The 19,189-nt window shown below is 50.5% G+C and overlaps 1 protein-coding gene across 3 annotated transcripts; it reads left to right on the top strand.

Annotated features, from left to right (window-relative positions):
* Positions 1-340: 340 nt before the first annotated feature.
* LOC122379374 lies at positions 341-8,401 on the top strand. Of its 3 annotated transcripts, none has more exons than XM_043361532.1 (9): positions 343-372; positions 543-874; positions 1,032-1,156; positions 1,831-1,959; positions 3,343-3,441; positions 3,957-4,110; positions 5,871-6,005; positions 6,432-6,591; positions 7,066-8,401. In XM_043361532.1, exons 2-9 carry the CDS (start codon positions 769-771, stop codon positions 7,328-7,330), a joined length of 1,173 nt encoding a protein of 390 aa, XP_043217467.1. In that variant the 5' UTR covers positions 343-372; positions 543-768; the 3' UTR covers positions 7,331-8,401. The 3 variants fall into 3 exon arrangements, with proteins under 3 accessions (XP_043217466.1, XP_043217467.1, XP_043217468.1); XM_043361533.1 differs by having other exon boundaries at positions 348-387; XM_043361531.1 differs by having other exon boundaries at positions 341-874.
* The last annotated feature ends 10,788 nt before the right edge of the window (positions 8,402-19,189 follow it).

Here is a 19,189-nt window from a genome sequence, read left to right as displayed (position 1 = left end):
CTTTTTTATGCGGTTCCATAATGGCAGCGCAAATTTCAGCAGAATTATGACTTCCTGTACCTATTTCGCAGCATTTTTCATTAGCTTCGTTTTAAAGCACTGAAAGCTTATTGCTGAAAAGCAATTCAGAATATTTGATTTATTGATAAAATGGGCATCATAAATCATCATTGATTATTTCGACATCTTTTGCTGTCCATCAGCGCAAAACTGATGTAACCTTTCTTTGGAAAGGAATATGGTAGCACAGGATTTAGTAAGCCTCGTCACTTGGTCAATCTCGCTAAGTCATTCTTTCCAACCTTGAATTTGATGCGATTGCGTTGTTTGTGTCTAATCCATGGTTTGTGTGTGTTTCCGTTTCCCGTCAATGTGTTTCCCCTATAGGTCCCCCAAGCTGCTGCGCGCCCTAACTCTTCAACAACAACAACCTATAGGTCCCCAGCTTGACTTAGCTCGGTGGGGTATTTGCAAGGGTATTTCCAGGCAGGAAATACCCTTTCAAATTCAATTCACTCACAATTCTTCTTTCTCGTTGTCAGATTTGAGTGGGTTTAGTTGTCGATAGATGTGGTGTGAGAGTGTGGCGTAACTCAACTTCACTGAATTGATTAAATGTAATCAGAAGTTAGATGACTCACTCTCGCTAGAGCTTGAGCTACCTCATCCATTCTTCAAGGAGGGAGGCAGTGGAAACTAGAAGAGTATTGGCAATGCATTATTTTGATTTGTTAGACTTTGCCTAGCCACAACAACAAAGCTTACACTATGGAGGAAGTGGCTTGGTGTACCAGCTTATTATGTCTGTTTTTGTGTTTGGGAGTGTCAGCAGTTTGTGCTGAATCTGCAAGTGCAGCTGATGGATACATGACCGGTAAGACATTTCATATTTCATATAACAAAGTGCCTGACAAGATAAACCAAAAATGTATCTTCGTATGAAAATAGTTTGCTGATTGTGAAAGTATTTCATTTTGTCTGTTCCATGTGCCCTGTCTGATGACCTGGAAATGATTTGTATTTGATCTCAGTGGACCTGGAGGAGAGCAGGGCCATGTGCCGGGGCAGCTCATTGACCAGCAACCGAGTGTGGATCCAGCCTGAGAGGCCAGTCCTACTGCGGCTGGGGCATCTACCCAACCATGACCCAGCGCGGGTGAGTTTACCTCTGAGATGCCTTGATGGAACCCAGTGTCTTTACATATTGACTGTACTCTGATCATATTTCCTTTAAACTGCAATGGAGAGATTTTTGTTATTGGCACTAGTTCTCTCACTGACAAACACCAGGGAACTGATTCCTGCATTACGCTCAATGTTCTGATAGATGGCATGCATGCCATGATGCAGCTTGCTGTTGTCTGTTGACTCTTAGTTCCTTGAAAGCTGCTGTCTACCTGATATTATGTTGATTGTCGGTGTGCTCACTTGTGGTGTGGCTGATCAGTCCAGGCCATTGTCCCTCACATGTTGTCTGGTAAAAATGAGAATGAGCAATCTGAGTTAGCAAGGAATCAGTTGAAAGAAACACTGTTTGTGGCCACTGTGTTGTGAAAGCTGAATATTAATCGATCATTTTCTGCTTTGAACTATATATTGACAGGCTGCCATAATTTTGCTGCTATTGTTTGATGCACCATTATACCATATACGGTCCTGCTCCAGTCTGACCATACACTGTGTATGGTCTGGCCAGCTCAGTCTGACGGTACACGGCTCCTGCAGTTGGAGCAGTGTGATCTGAGGATCAGGGCACACGGTACCGTACACCGTGCCGTACGGTCCTGCCCGCTCAGTGTGACGTGACCAGACCATACCCCACCCCCGCAGGTGGAGCAGTGTGAACTGAGGATCAGCGCGCCGGCTGACTACGGCATCAGCATCACTATCAACAGCATGAACTTGGACTTCCGGCGGAACCAGTTCACCGGCTCCATCAGCTGCCGGGACCACGTCCGGGTCCGTACCAGGGGGGGGGGGGAGGGTGGGAGGGGAGGGGTACTAGTTCACTGGGACCACGTCCATACCGGGGAGGGGGGAGTTCACCGAGACCACTTCCAAGTCCGTTCCGGGGGGGGGGGAGGGGGAGCAGTTTACCCGCACCGGCTCCGGACCGGAGGGGAGAGGGGGAGGGGCAGCTCACCAAGACCACATCGGGCTGTATTGAGGGAGGGGGGGGGGGCCACCGGCTCCTTACCAGGGGGTGTAGGGGAGCGGTCTACCGGCTCCGTCACTGGCCTCTACCGGGGAGGGGCGGGGAGGGCCGAGGGGGCAGCTCACCGAGACCACGTCGAGGCTGTGCCGGGGGGAGGGGGGAGGAGTTAATCGACTCTGTCATCGGATCCGTACCGGGGAAGGGGGAGAGGGATGGATACCGGTTACCGAGACCGGCAGTCGATGGGCGGGGAGGGGATGCTTTGCACTATTAGTGCATCGATAGAGTTATATGTTAGCTGAATCGCAGGAATGAGTAAAAGTAAATTCTGTAGCTAAAACGGTTGTGGGATGCAGGTAAATGTATCAGTGATGCTGACGACGTCCGATACTGTCAGACCTTGTCCAATGTTCGCTCCACAGAGCCCCAGGGAGGGTGAAAGGTGGGTATTTGTCGCAGGGCTTTATATATGAACATTACTTGTGCGATAGAATTCAATCTTCCTTCTGAACACCGATGAGCTACACACAGTCGGCTGTCGGTATTCGATGAATCAGTCGTCGGTGCGCCGTCACCTCGGCCTCTCCCGGTACCTCCCGTGCCTGCGATGGAAGCCGCTCTATCAGCTCGGACCCCGGCCAGTGTGCTGACTGACAATGCGTCGACTTTGGACCCGGATTCAATCCAACAGTCCCCAATGTGCTGCGAAAATAAATAGTAGCTTCGACGCTGGTGTGTGGAGACTTCTGTTTATAGACAACAGATGTATTGGAATATCACATATTTGGCGAGTTGCTTGTGAAACCGTTTGGGCGTATAGTGTAACCAAGGGCTATTTCGTAAAAGGGCGTAAATTTCGAGTGGCACTGCTCTCCACGCATTGGTTTCCATTCAATCAAGGAATCGATTTGTAGGTTTCTCCGTTCGCGATGGTGAAACTTTTGGAGAAAAGATTACTACGCTGGTTATGTTCGTTCACGAGTCCACGACGATGATAATCCCAATCATAGACCTCTACATACCCGGACCGGCAGACCCGGTATGTAGAGGCCTATGTCCCGATCCACCTGACTACATCTCTACTTCCCAGTACCGCGGCTCTGATGTACCGCTGCTTCTCAGTGCCGCGGGCCCGGTGTACTGCAGCGGAGCGGAGAGGATGACCGGGTATGCCCCCTCCATTTCAGTTCTCCCGGCCCTGGGACTCGTTTATGGCCAAGGCGCTGGCCAAAGTGTCTGACGTGTTCTCCGACCGCAGTGACTCAATCTGCCGGCAAAACTACGAGGTGAGTTCCCCTGCAGGCGGGGAGGGGGGAGTGGGAGGGCACTCACCCAGTCTGGGAATCCCCGGCTGCAGGGAAGCGAGATAACGTCACCGTGACTGTGAAACGGTGCTATCGCGCCGTCATTGGTCTGACGTACCGATTCCTCGATGTCAAATTGAGGCCTACCGTTTTACCTTGCAGAATATTTTGTGTTTTGGGAAATCGTCTTGCGGACACGTGACTTCTTTATAGTTGACATAGTTGTTCGTAACGAAGCTGTATTATTGTACGCTCAAATGCTTGGATTTTAGTTTCAACGGATTAGTACAATCAGGAAAAAAACATACTTGTCGGGATGCAGTGTAGGCAGAGCCGAGATCCTATCTCCGTGTCACTGATTCTGTGCTGTTTTTTTTTTTTTTACACGCCAGCCCGTCCCTATTCCACGCAGCCGGTGCGCCCGCTGACTGCTCTGTCCGGCCCGCTGACCGCTCTCTCCCGCCCGCTGACCGCTCTCTCCCGGCCGTGACCGACAGGTGGACATCAACCGTCCGGAACTGTACAACGTCGGCAAGACGGCCAACATCTTCCACTCGACCAAGAACGAGGTGGGCTTCGAGTACGAGCGCGGCAGCGACCGCAGCTCCGACAAAGAGTTCACCATTGTCGCCACCGCATTCAGGAAGACCAGTGAGTTACCCCGCTTAGGTGGATAATCTCATGGAAATACGTGGATCACTCTGAACTGCTACGTACATGTTGTTTATATGTTGTTAAGTGTATAGCATTAGCAAGCTGTTTGTGACGTCATGTTATGTCAACGACGTTAACTTAATTGCAACAGAAAAAAACATTTCGTAGCATCCAGTGAGCTGAAACAATACGTTTTTTTTGTGTTCTCTCCTAACTAAGAGCTAATGGCTTAGTTTGCTCTATCGGTCTCAAGATAAAGGCCCAGGCGACCGGTAGTTCAGATGCGGTGAATACCCTCACCCTCGCCATAACCTGGGTGGGGGTGGCGCCGGGTGGGAGGAGGGGTGCACTCGCCCCGAGCTGTGACTATAGTAAGGGTATTCAGTATTCACCGCATCAAAACTACAGGTCGCCTGGGCCCTTAGCTTGAGACCAATAGTACTTTCAGTGTCATTCCCAAAAGTGCAGTGTTTTATCGCCACCCACAGCTGTCCGTCCGTCCTCAGTCTGTTACCACCGACACTCTAACCCGGGTCCCCGACCGTCCCGTCCCACCGGCACCCTAACCCGGGTCCCCGACCGGCTCGTCCCACCGGCACTAACCCGGGTACTCGACCGGCCCGTCCCACCGGCACCCCATCCCGGGTCCCCGACCGTCCCGTCCCACCGGCACCCTAACCCGGGTCCCCGACCGTCCCGTCCCACCGACACTCTAACCCGGGTCCTCGACCGTCCCGTCCCACCGGACACCGGCACCCTAACCCGGGTCCCCGACCGTCCCGTCCCACCGACACCCCATCCCGGGTCCCCGACCCTCCCGTCCCACCGATACCCTACCCTGGATCCCCGACCGTCCCGTCCCACCGACACTCTAACCCGGGTCCCCGACCGGCCCGTCCCACCGACACCCCATCCCGGGTCCCCGACCGTCCCATCCCACCGGCACCCTAACCCGGGTCCGCGACCGTCCCATCCCACCGGGCACTCTAACCCGGGTCCCCGACCGTCCCGTCTGACCGGCACCCTAACCCGGGTCCCCGACCGTCCCATCCCACCGGCACCCTAACCCGGGTCCCCGACCGGCCCGTCCCACCGGCACCCTAACCCGGGTCCCCGACCGGCCCGTCCCACCGGCACCCTAACCCGGGTCCCCGACCGGCCCGTCCCACCGGCACCCTAACCCGGGTCCCCGACCGGCCCGTCCCACCGGCACCCTAACCCGGGTCCCCGACCCTCCCAACCCACCGATACCCTACCCTGGATCCCCGCGGCCGATCGGAGACAGCTCAGCCGCCGGCGCGGCGTCACAGCTCCGTCAGTGTTTGGAACGTCACACCGGCCTGTCACCAGACCGCTGTCAGCCTGCGCCCCGCCCCGGCCCGGCCCGGCCCGACCTACCCGCCCCGACCCCGGCCCGACCTACCCGCTCTGAACCCCTCACCCCGCCTCCACCGAGCCCGGCGCCCGCCGTGACCTTCGGTAGGACGGCTGCCCCAGACGGCTGGCTCGTTATTTTTTAACAGCTGACTTCGGGACACCGAATGCCTCCTAATGCAGCCGGTCATTGACCTGAGATCATGTTTGTCCTTTAGGGTAGGAATTTGGTCTTTGATGTGTCATGTAACGCACAGTATTTTGAACAGTTGAGTCGCCCTGTCCCAGACCTCGGCCACCGCTGTTTTGTCTGTAGGACATGCCCTGCTCCTAACCTGCGCCTGATAACCTAGGACCTCTGACCGCTGACCTGTCCCCTGCAGACGGCTCCTGCCCGGACGAGTTTATCCGTTGCGGCATCAAGTCGGTCAGCTACTGCATCTCAGAGCGGCTGCGCTGCGACGGCTTCGTCAACTGCGGCTTCCCCGGCAGCGGCGTCGACGAGGAGGGATGCTCCGGTACGTACCGTCAGCGACACTCGCCCATTTACACGGCCACTCAGAATTTCAAGCTGTAGCTAAAACACTTTTATTGGATGCTCTTTGACTTGAGATTGAAAAAAAAAATTGGCGCAAATGTGACTAAAACCTATTGGTTAATGGCTAGCGTGGAATCGCTGTTGAAAAAACCTCTGCATCCATGCTAAAATTATATGCTCTGTTGTTGTCTTGTCAATGTTTTCACTAATGCCGTTTTATTTTCGCTGCATTGTATCAGTGAGCATTTTCTGCAAGCTGCATAACCTGACCCTGGGCCTGGTCCCGTTTGTCTTCTTTTGGTAAACATCAGTGTCTCCGCGCGTTTTTTTATGAATCTGTCTCCCCTGGTTCTGTTGCCCGATGGTCCCCGGCCGCCCACTGACTCATTCCCCCCGCTACCCGCAGTGGCCAGCGGCACCATGTCGACCCACACGTTCGTCTGGGTGACGCTGGTGCTGGCGCTGGCCGTCTTCATCTGCTGTCTAATCTCGTGCGCGCTGCGCTGCTGGGTGCCCTCCCAGTCGCCGGCCCACCCCCGGCTGCGGCTCTGGTTCGCACCGCCCAGGTTGGTGGATGCGGACTCCCCCTGGCGGCCGCGGGGGAACTGATGGTATAGCAGGAGTTCGTGGTGGCGAGCGGTCGCTGCTGTGATGGTGACTAGTCCGCACCGCGCCTGATCTTATAGGGTTCTGATTCATTTATAAATTATAAACTACATTTAACTTCATAGAGCTTACATTCGTGCGTTGTAATGTGCATTATGTCATTTCTTACTATAATGTGGATATTCTGTTTCGAAGCAAATCGTCGTACTTGATTGCTTAACGTTATGTTATGCGACCCGTGGTTGTTTCAATAATGCATGCTCAGCTGTTCAGTCCCCTACTCCTGTAGACTCTGCAGCCTGCCTACATGTTGGCACTCATTTCCCGTGCACATGAGCCATCTGGTGTTCAGTTCTGCTGACCCTGTCAGACTGCCGACTGCCGCTGACTCGTGCTGACCCCCGCTGACCGCGCCGCCGTGTCTCTCCCGTCAGCCGGTCGCCGGCGGACAGCAGGCCGACCTCGTCCAGCGGGCCGGTGCCGGCCGAGCGCACCCACCTCTCCCCGCTGCCCAGCTACGAGAGCGTGGTGGGCCAGCTGGGCGGCATGCAGTCGCCGCCCGCCTACAAGGATCTGTTTCCCGAGCGGCCGGTCACGCCGCCGGGCGCCGACCTGCTGCCGCTGCGACCGCTGCTCAAGGCCTCCGACCGGCCGCGGACGCCGCCGGCCGCGCCACCGCCGGCAGTGCGGAGAGTGTGACACCCGGACAGCCGCCGACGGCGGGAGCCCGCCCGGTGGGACCCCGGCCAGCCATCAGCGCGGAGCGTGATCCCCCGGGCAGCCACCGGCAGTACTGCACCGGTTCTGACGGTCGGACAGCCTGCGGCGGCGGGAGTGTCTGTGGCGAGTGCCGAACGGTGGGTGAGTCGCTGAGTGACGACTACAGAGGAGGTCAGCGAGTGCTGGGAGTCCGCCGGGAGAGCGGACTCTGAGAGAGACGCTCCGCTCCGACCGAGAGAGCTGTTCTGCCGGTCGGTGGAGATGGAGACGGGACAGCCGCGCCGTATGTCTCAGTGATGTAGCTATGGCGCCTCCCAGTAGTTTATAGCTGAACAGCCCGGGGGAAGGAGTATATTAGAGCGCACACAGAACGGGTACACAAAGCAGCGCGCCCGTCGCTGTTCCAAACAGCGTCGTGTCCGTGTGCAGCAGAGCATGGCTCCCATTGTAACGTAAGAGTCGAATGGCAGAGTCAGTTATGTCGTTCCATATGTAATGTTAAGCACTACGCCCAGTGTTTCTTACTGGACAGGCTGTGGGTCTCAATACGCGCACGCTTCCCTCTGGTCAGCAAGTGTTCTCTCCGTGTGCCAGCAGGCTTGTGTATGATGGCGGTAGTGTTAGAACTCTGAGAGATTAGCGGAGGTCTGGCGACCAGTGACCTGCATTTTCTATGAGCTTATTGATCGTCTATTGTTGTAACAGATGGAGCAGCTCCCCAGCTGTGGGTGTTTACTACCTGAACGCTTGCTGTTGGCGCTTATTACGAGACTGAATGGATTTATTTTATTTGAGCCCTTCCGAATGGTGCTCTAGTTAAGATAGTACAATAACAGTGGTCTGCAGTGTCCTGTGCGCCGACGAGTGCACTCTCTGACCCATAATATACATTATTTTTGTACTTAGAACTAGTCGTGCGTTTGCTGCATCTGTTATTCTGTACTCCATACCTAGCACAGGAGTTCATATTTCATGGATGGCATTATCCTCCCATTGAAGTTCAGTGTTGTCAGAATTTAAACTTTTGTGTGAATACACAAACTGCTACTCGGTCGTCTTTTTCTTCTGACTTCTACACAATTCAGCATCTGTTGAATGACATAAAGGGAAACTTCGGACACAACGATGTGATTGTCAAATCACTTATGAACACTGATAGTGGGTACATTGTCATTGTATTCCACAGCTTCTTGGTGGACGCCCTCTCGATATCAATGGGTTGTAATTTTTGGAATATTGACTGGATTGAAAGTCTGACCGCCAGCGGGAGATTCGCGAATATCAATATGCTGCTAGATTGACGTACGCTAGTAAAATGTTGTTACATAAATGACGCAATTGCGACACAAAAAGATGCTGTTTTCCTACCGTTCGCTGGCGAACAGCAGGATAATCTTAATTTTCACTAATCAGAAGCCGGCAGACGCCAGTTGGTAGGCAACATGCGGGTAAAAAACAGCAGCTGAACAGAACTATGCAATATTCTCCATTTGTTTGGATCAGGGGGGTTCGCTCCCGTGGATTCCAGGACAAATCTTCGTATGGCATTTCTTCGTCGCGCAATTCTTCGTCCGCATTTCTTCGTCCGCAAATCTTCGTCGGCGCATTTATTCGTGTCGCATTACTTCGTCTCGCATTTCTTCGTAGGTGCAAAAATTCGTAGCGCATTTCTTCGTATCCGCATTTCTTCGTCGGCGCATTTCTTCGTCAAGCATTTTTTCGTCCACGCATTTCTTCGTCTACGCAAATCTTCGTCCGCATTTCTTCGTCCACGCAAATCTTCGTCTGCGCAAATCTTCGTCCGCAAATCTTCGTCCCCGCAAATCTTCGTCCGCAAATCTTCGTCCGCATTTTTTCGTCCACGCATTTCTTCGTCTACGCAAATCTTCGTCCGCATTTCTTCGTCCACGCAAATCTTCGTCCCCGCAAATCTTCGTCCGCAAATCTTCGTCCGCAAATCTTCGTCCGCAAATTTTCGTCCGCATTTTTCGTCCACGCATTTCTTCGTCCAATCAAATCTTCGTCCGCAAATCTTCGTCCGCAAATCTTTGTCTGCGCTATCTCCGTCTCCGCAAACACTCGTCCACAAATGTGGTTCAATAAAACCATGAAGAAATATCAGACAGTCAAGTGAATGACGAATTTGATGCATGGAATGGATGATCGAAACTTTTGAAGTCAGGTAGATGAGGTCAGTCAGGTGAAGCTATTGTATTTGGAGCCGACAATTGTAACATTCCATATCATTTGTGTCCCGGACATTCTTTTTTTCGCGGTCGTTGAATGACAATATAATCTCTTGTATCCTCGTCGGCATAGCCGGTGGAACGGGGAGGGCACCGGGGCACCGTTCCCCTCTTTAATTTTGGCCTTTAAACAGTAGCCCTATGGGCGTTGCATGGAAAGCATATTGGACCAAAAGTCGGCAGTGCCGTGCCCCCCTTAATTGAAGATGTTCCGCCGCTACTGCCCGCCGGACCTATTTGTTTTCTACGGTACACGCCGGCCGAGGGGGCGGGTACGACCCCCCCCCCCCCCATCGCCGTTTCGCCACTGGTGGAGCTAGCGCGTCGCGGAAAAAAACGAGCGTGTGCGCCGTTACGAGCCGCAGAGATTAATACCCGATTTTAAGGCCTTCTAGGTCAGGGGTCGGCATACGGCCCGCAGGCCGGATCCGGCCAGGTGGGTGACGGTTGGATCCGGCCCGCGACCAGCTGACGTCCGGCCCGCGGCTGGTATCAGCGACTTACATCGTGTTCCAGCCCGCGGTTCCTTCATAAATCGACTCCGATATAAAAGTGACTCAAATGTGCTTTGGCACAACAGTTCTTCCTTCGCACACTTCATGAGTTTATAAACACCATTTGCGGGTGTTTTTGTCTAATTCCACTTCTAGACACCCAGTAAACATGCCGACGTCGGCCCGACGTCGGGCCGAGGCTCGGCCCGACGTCGGCCCAACGTCGGTTCAACCTCGGCCCGACATCGGCTGGACGTCGGATATGCCCGTCCAGCCGAAGTCCAGCCGACGTCGAGCCGACGTCGGGCCGAGATCGTTCGTCGAGGTTGACGAGATCGTTTGTCGTTGGACCGACGGGGCCGACGTCGGCATGTTTATTGGGACAACGCGCCAAAAATATCAACTGGCGGCGGGATTCGAGCCCCCAGTCGCCGACGTCGGCATGTTTACTGGGACAACACGCCAAAAGCATCAGCCGGCGATGGGATTCGAACCCCGTGTCATTTGAACGCGATGTTAGTGCGCTAACCACTACACCACGCAGCCAGCTAACGAATTTGGTTTGTTTTGTTGGGTTATGCCCTTTCGGTCTGACGACCATTTCAGAGCCGGAAGGATCATAGGATGGAGACATTGATCTTCTTGGCGAGCACCCTGGGTCAAGTTCATATAGAGTCCCTGGTCCCATTGCTGTTACGTGACACTTATTGGAAAGGGCGACCCCACAATGGATTCATATAGCCACTCTTACACACCTGCACCAACGTTTCCCAAAGTGTCCCTTTGATAAGTGGCACTTTGGCAAAGTGACACTTGCCGACTGGCCTTTCTATATGAACTGGGCCCGGCCCTGGTGAGTTGCCGGGGCTGAGCCTGACCAAAGGATAGGCCGAGCAGCCCCCAAGCACTCACCGCACCCGGCTACGGGCGAGCTCGGCTTACGGGCAATTCCAAATGGGATAAAGTTTCCCGTCCAGTCCGGATCAGGGGGTTGCGGCGTGGAGGAAGATTTGAGTTTCCTGAGGATATTTTGAATACAGAAGCTCTTTATGAAACATGAAACATGTATTTTATATTATTTTAACGGTCAAAACAGCGGCCGATGTCGGTCCGACGTCGCCCCGACGTCGGCCCGACGTCAACTGGATCTCGATCCGATGTCGGCCCGACGTCGGCTGGACCTCGGCTGGACGTCGGAACATGCGGGCATATCCGACATCCAGCCGACGTCGTGCCGAGGTTGGACCGACGTCGGGCCGACGTCGGCATGCCGATGCCGAGTTGCCGACGTCACCCCGACGTCGGGCCGACGTCGGCATGTTAACTGGGCAATGAACTTGCAACGGTAAGATTTGGTCAGCAGCTTTTGCGCGCAGCATCAACGACTGCTGCAGCTGCGTGCACTTGGCGGCTTCACGTGGTCTACTCGCTTAACCTTCCAGGCGGTGTGTGTGTGTGGGGGGGGGGCGGGCCGGAACACGATGTAAGTCGCTGATACCAGCTGCGGGCCGGACGTCAGATGGTCGCGGGCCGGATCCAACCGTCACCCACCTGGCCGGATCCGGCCCGCGGGCCGTATGCCGACCCCTGACCTAGAAGGCCTTAAAATCGGGTATTAATCTCTGCGGCTCGTAACGGCGCACGCGCTCGTTTTTTTCCGCGACGCGCTAGCTCCACCAGTGGCGAAACGGCGATGGGGGGGGGGGGGGGTCGTACCCGCCCCCTCGGCCGGCGTGTACCGTAGAAAAGAAATAGGTCCGGCGGGCAGTAGCGGCGGAACATCTTCAATTAAGGGGGGCACGGCACTGCCGACTTGGTCCAATATGCTTTCCATGCAACGCCCATAGGGCTACTGTTAAAAGGCCAAAATTAAAGAGGGGAACGGTGCCCCGGTGCCTTCCCCGTTCCGCCGCCTATGCCGACGAGGGTACAAGAGATTATATTGTCATTCAACGACCGCGAAAAAAAAGAATGTCCGGGACACAAATGATATGGAATGTTACAATTGTCGGCTCCAAATACAAGCTTCACCTGACTGACCTCATCTACCTGACTTCAAAAGTTTCGATCATCCATTCCATGCATCAAATTCGTCATTCACTTGACTGTCTGATATTTCTTCATGGTTTTATTGAACCACATTTGTGGACGAGTGTTTGCGGAGACGAAGATAGCGCAGACAAAGATTTGCGGACGAAGATTTGCGGAAGAAAATTTGATTGGACGAAGAAATGCGTGGACGAAAAATGCGGACTAAAATTTGCGGACGAAGATTTGCGGACGAAGATTTGCGGACGAAGATTTGCAGACGAAGATTTGCGGGGACGAAGATTTGCGTGGACGAAGAAATGCGGACGAAGATTTGCGTAGACGAAGAAATGCGTGGACGAAAAAATGCGGACGAAGATTTGCGGACGAAGATTTGCGGAGACGAAGATTTGCCGACGAAGATTTGCGCAGACGAAGATTTGCGTGGACGAAGAAATGCGGACGAAGATTTGCGGAGACGAAGAAATGCGTGGACGAAAAAATGCTTGACGAAGAAATGCGCCGACGAAGAAATGCGGATACGAAGAAATGCGCTACGAATTTTTGCACCTACGAAGAAATGCGAGACGAAGTAATGCGACACGAATAAATGCGCCGACGAAGATTTGCGGACGAAGGAATGCGGACGAAATATTGCGCGACGAAGAAATGCCATACGAAGATTTGTCCGGTTACGCTCCCGTGCCTTCAGCATTACGAAAAATGGAAACAACCCGTGAGCAGCATCAGCTGCTCACGTATATGTTCAAGGAAAACAACATGTAATGGACTGCTGACGACGGCCCTCTCCACCAATCAGCGCTCGGCATCTCGAGCGCTGATTGGCTGGTAGCAAACGCGTCATATGTGGGTCTCATTTTTTTGCGATCAGTGAACGCGTTATTTAATACACAGTGGCCTATGGAGAATGGCACGCGGAATTGAAGGTCAGTGTTATATTGCTTCGTACATGCGAATGGGGGTATTTGAGTGGCATTTGACACCATTTTCGAAATCTACAGTGATTTTCTGATCGACTCATGTATATATTTTTATGAATTTGATAGTATTAGTGCAACATAGTCGGTGTTTTATGTTGGTGTTGTTTCTCTCGACCTTTGTCTTGGACTTTTATCATAACTTTTCTCGAAAATGCTTGCCATAACAAAGTCTAAACTGTATCTGTATAAGAGATAATTTGTGTTGAATATGAGGAGAAAGTAGTTATGACCATTCTGCCCATCAAACTGCCAGAAGGTGTTCTTGTAAGGTGATTGAAACTTCAGTACGGGTTGCAGATGTGGGTTTGACATTAGCATTGTTGTTGTAACCCCACTTGCTCTAATAAAATGGAAACATGGGGTTATGTACCCACTATTGCACAGCCTGGTATCAAGCTGGTTGATATGTGGAGGATAATGAAAGCATAAAAACTTTTCTTAAGTGAATAGGAGCGTTGCGTCTTGTGACTTTGTTAAGTCATTTTAAATCAAATGATTGTGATTGTAGCTTTTACTTCAATTAATTATTGTTGCTAGTTTTGACCTTTTTAATCATCAAGTTTTATGTGTACCAATTTCATGTGCTTGTGTAATGTCTGTGCGGCTTTGTGCAGTGTGCGTGTCTTGAAACAAACCAATTTATTTTGTACCTTTTTGTACTTCAACAAATGTATGTCAAAAGACAAAAATGTCGTCTATTATCATTGACACTACTACAGCTAACTTTGCCTATATTCCTATCTTTCAGAGGCATTCAATTCAATCTGCTTTCCAGTGCAGTACCTAGGAGGCTGCAACTGAAACTCGCACAAAGGCAATCAAGTGTCACTTCATCAGCCTACAGTAACAGCCCATCTGTAATCAAGATATGGATGAAGTGGCATAGAAGAACAACCAATTCAAACAAGAAAAGATTGTATTTTGATTTGGGCTATTTTTAAGCATAACAGAACACTACACTTGCTGCTTTTTTTGTTTGCCTTGTGTGCAGTTTTGAATAATTTAACTATGAAATGCTTTTGCCCACTATTCTCTTTAGATAACATTCCTTTGTAATGCATTTTGAGCTTACATGCATGATGTAGGCATATTTCCCTTGGCTTCATAAAACTACTTGCAAGCTTTTGTTATGGACATTGGTGCTAATATGATGCTTCAAATGTGTCCAGTAGTTGGTGAAGGGAGAAGAGAAGTAGGACAGCTGATAGCTATTACCAAAAATATGTGCTTGTCTGCACTTCGGGCTGTTCCATCATATGCAACCTCTTTTTACCTCCTTGAGTTAAAAACAACTCATCTTTTGTTTCTTTCCTGTGTGCCACTTGTTTCCGTGGTGCTATAAATGTCAAGTTTGAAGTTGGTTAATCTAAGTGAGCAGAATGTGCATTATTTCAGCCCGTCTTGAATCATATCCCTAACTGACATCCTGTTATTTGTCCTGCAATGTATGTGCCTGTGTCCGCCCTTACCTCCGGCTTTAGCCTCAAACCAGCCCTGCTGAGCTCTGTCGCCGGCGCGGTGTGTCGCAACGTGCTGTTTCTCCACTCCAGCCGACAGCTGCTAGGAATCATCCTGTGCCATGCGCCATGCGACACAGCAATTGTAAGCTTCAGGTCACATTCGGACTGATTGGCTCCGCGTATGTGCATCCGGCCGGGTGCTAGTCGATATCAGGGACGTGGGTCGGACTGTTGTGGCGGCGTGCACTGTGGTGGTTGAAGTTGTTGTATTTCTGTCCGTGAAAAGCATTAATACATAACCGTGGCCGCAGCCCAACGTTATTGTGGATTTCAGAGGGAGTGGCCAGTCAGGGGGGCCCCATGTGGGTATGGATCCACTGTCCAGTGGGATTGGCTAAGATTTCCGGCGATTGATAAACGCTTCTATGAAAGTAAACCTATTGAGTTATGAGGGGAGGTCACGTGACGGACCTGACCTTACTAAACTCTTGTGAAAACACGACACATACGAACGATAAGAAAACGACAGCTCTTCTTTCTGCCAAGTCAGTGTGGCTAAATTCAATTTACGTTAGGGGGAAGAAGTAGAAAAAAGGCCGGAAAGGATGTCGATATTTTCGTAAAACTTGTCTTCGACCCGTTTTAAGCACTGTTTTGATATGTGTCTCGAGAAAATGATGTGGAAATATTAGAATTATTAGATACTGATTTTGATATTTGGGATGATACATAAGGTTTTTAAGTCGTGTCATATATTTGAACATTTTGGTTATTCGAATGGTTGTCTTGGCACGTTGTGAAAGTTTGCGAGGTTTGTGTTTCTCTTGCTCCTAGGCGTTTGGGTTCGAGGTTGTTATTATAAGTCATGCCTGCCGTATGGATGCTTTTATTTATATTTTTAGGATGTGATTATACTTTTCATTATGGGTGGATTTCCCCGCATCATTGCAATTTTAGACACACTGCGCCAAGTGTCATCTTTCTGTGAAGGATTTCTTGGCACCGAGTGATAGGTCAACAACGTGACGTACCTTAAATATGCGACCTGTACCAGAAGATCCAGCTTGATCAAAAGATTGAACGAGTCAAATTTCAGCTCTTTAGCCCAAAAGAATTTTGAGCTATCGTAAAAACCGTCAGTGTGGCACCATATCGCCTCCCCGCGCGGTCGGAAGGTAAAAGTTCGCCGGCTCTAACTAAATAAATACGCGTCGCATCGCAAATTCATTGACGGCGTTCGAAGCGTCGTTCAATTTACTTTCGAAACCTATCCTAACATTAACATTTAACTGCCTAGCGCAATCGCCAACAAGCAAAAGTTCCGTGCACTCATCCTCATACAGTGTTAGCGGCCGCCGGCCGCCGTCCGCTGACCCACATTTGCGTCATCAGGGAATGCTGCAACTAATTTATTGTTTCCAACTTTTTTCTTTCCCGGAGCGTTCTACCTGGTTTATATAGCCTTGGTTTGGACATGGATGAAGTATTCCTGGATAGGACACTCCCTATTCCCCAACACTAGCGCCGGCGACCAAGCGGCCGCCCTGGTGGCGGAGCTCCGAAACATCGGCGGCGAGTGCGCCGGCGGCCGCCGCACCGGCTTGCGTGCTAAAAACGCGGTAATGGAGGGCGAAATTAGCGAACTTTAGCTCATAAGACACAATTTCAGACACTTTAAACACAATTTTTAGTCCTTTCTTATAATTATTATGGCTCCATTTAGTCACTATCACATACGGAATCATTACCTGATGCCCATAAACTGAGCCGGTATTCTCGACTTGCCGATGCAATTTATCATCAAATATCATCGTTCCTCGGCAGTCAAACAAGTTCCTATTGATGATTTAATACAAATATCAACTTATTTTCATGTTATCGCATAAAACTTAACTTTATTCCAACATTGGCTCTTCGGCTGTAATCACGAACCCTCACTTGTCAGCAGAATTTAAGCAACTTCTTAAATCAAAACTGGGAAAAGAATATTTCCATGACATTCCTCAATTCCTGTTCTACCTTATTCACAAAAATTGTCATCAAAATCGGTTATAGGTAAGTAATAAACGACAAAACTATACAAAAAGACACCCTCCGCCCATAGCCCGCAATGCTAAAATGGCGCCAGCGCCCTCGCCGTCGGGAAATCCGCCGCCGCCGCCGGGTGGTCGGAAAATCGGCGGAGTGTCCGATCCAGGAATACCTAATCCATGGTTTGGATCCCGACCTATTTTTATTTGGGCTTTTAGTATACGGCTAAGTGCAAAACAAGGAAGATAAGTTTAGGATCATTTTGCTTTTCTGATTTTGCTTTGGGTGCCATCACAATCACATCAAGGTCAGTGGTAATCCTTTTTTTACTCCAGCTGAATGAGAATGAAATGAAAATTGTGTCCTTTGAACTTTTCTGGAAAAGTATCTAATTGGAACATAATAAGGAAATTTTTTGATGTAGGCTAGTCTAGATAGAAATATGTTTACACTGTCTGGTCATCAATGGAAATAATAGTCGGAACCCATATTTGTGATATAGGTACCTAATCCTTTAGGTGTATGTTTAAGTTCTTCAATATCATTGACTTTCATTGCTGGTACTATTTTCAACTTTTTATTTCAGTAGCCTTAAATCCAGCCCCTCACTGCTATCATAGGTACTTTCTTGGGTGCTCCAAGTTCAACATGAACGTTAACACTTCGCAGATAAGATAACAGCACTTCACTACCTACCAATCTGCCAATGATTGGGATCATCAAGTGCCTCTTGATTTGAATTGTTAAGTAGGAAAGAAGTAAGGCTGTTACCTAATAAATAGCAAAATACCATACAACTATTTCAACCTACTTTTTGTAACATTGAGACCATTTTCATGTAATCTGTTGCAACTTACTCAAGGGGATGTATGGTCTGGAGCTTGGTCTGGAGCATAAGATAATTTGAGATTGGCAATTCTGGGCTCTTGATTCTTGAAGCATGCTTGGTGGGCTAACAGGATGAGTGGGTACCCCATCATGGATGCAAAGTGGAATGTTTTACATCCATACATATGCTAGGGCAATGGAAACTTGCAGAGATCAATGCTATAAACAATATCATGATCAATTTTCAAAGATAAACTTAAGTACCTTTTCAAAGAACACCAAAACACCATGTTCTCATAACACTCAGTTCACACTTCCATGCTTCCCATAATCCACGGCGTTTTCCATATCTGCTGTGACGCTCCAGGAACCAGTTGTGACTTGTGGGTGGGATGGGGCGCGGGCGCCGTGTATCAGTGCCGCGGGGTCGGGGCCGGTCGGCGGCGCGTGCCCCGTGCGCGGCGGTCCGTCGGCGCTCCCCGGCTGTCGGCAGCGACGCTCAGTCATCGGAGACGGTCAGCGGGGCACGGCGCGGCGCGCGCGGCCGCCATGGAGGCCAGCATGGTGAGTGGTGGGCTCGGCTACCGGCCCCGGTACCGGCCCTGACCGGTCCAGACCCGGCCCTGAGTCCCTGACCTGACCGGCACCGGCCCCGGTCCAGACCCGGCCCCGGCCTGGCTTCGGCCTCGGTGCCGACCTAGACTTGAGTCTGGGTTTTACGGCCTGCACAACCCCGCTACCTTGGATTGTCGGAATCCGGACACCGTGAACATTTTACATGAATGCTCTAAGACGGCTCTCTTTTTGCCATCATAGCAGATTTAGTTGCATGGGCCAATATATTTGTGTAGGAGATACGCATACGGTACAAATAGAATGATCACCCAAATAGTTATGGAAAGGTTGTCTCAATCAGGGCTGCTGAAGCTGTCAGAAGGTTGAAAAGCACTGTTGCATTTTTTTTTTTCGTTTCGTTATTTAATGCTTACCCGTTAGGCAATGTAAGCGAATGTTGAGTGTGACGTACAAAAGAGGTGCTTAAATTCCTTCCATTAGCTGCTTATCGTAGGTCGAAAATCGACCGCCTCAGGTCACCGATATAAACATACACTTTATGCATAGAGTCTCCCTTATCAATCGCTGAAGGTTTCAAAAATAGTGTTCTTTCGGTGTAGCCATGGCGGGCATGAAACCCTTTCTTGAGGCGAGGCCATTTGACTCTTGATTTTTTACATGTGCAGGAAAATTTTTAATTTATCATAGGGTATAGGTACCAAAGTTGGCGGCCGTTTTTGAAATATTCGCGGGAAACCGTATGTGGGCGGGTGTTCAAACACCCCCGCTAAAACAGGAAGCGGGTGGCCGAAATTCAATGATGCTGCTGCACTGTTTCTTTTTCAAGTGACTTGTGAGGATTTTTCTGGTTTGGAAAAGTGCCACTTGCCAGACAGAATTATATGAAATACTGCATCTAAAATTCGTTTTGAATAATAGATTATTGGTTGGTCATGTGATATAGGTACCTATATGGTAGGTATTAGTCAGTAGGCATAGTTGACAAGAAGTAATAATCTGTAATAAGTAGTTGCTTAGTTGCTCTTTTTCTAATATTCTATGTTGTCAGCCTTTTAAGTTTTAAGTTTTAACGGAAAATGTGAGACGGTCTGAAAAGCTAATCGACTTCAAACGTGTCCGCCTGATGAGAATTTCGCCGACGTATCCGCCTCGCCGGCAGCGTAATATGACTGCG

This window comes from Amphibalanus amphitrite, unplaced genomic scaffold, assembly GCF_019059575.1.
Source record: "Amphibalanus amphitrite isolate SeventyFive unplaced genomic scaffold, NRLGWU_Aamphi_draft 000076F_arrow, whole genome shotgun sequence".
In the NCBI taxonomy this organism is placed as follows: domain Eukaryota; kingdom Metazoa; phylum Arthropoda; class Thecostraca; order Balanomorpha; family Balanidae; genus Amphibalanus; species Amphibalanus amphitrite.
This window is presented reverse-complemented; position numbering and strand designations above follow the sequence as displayed.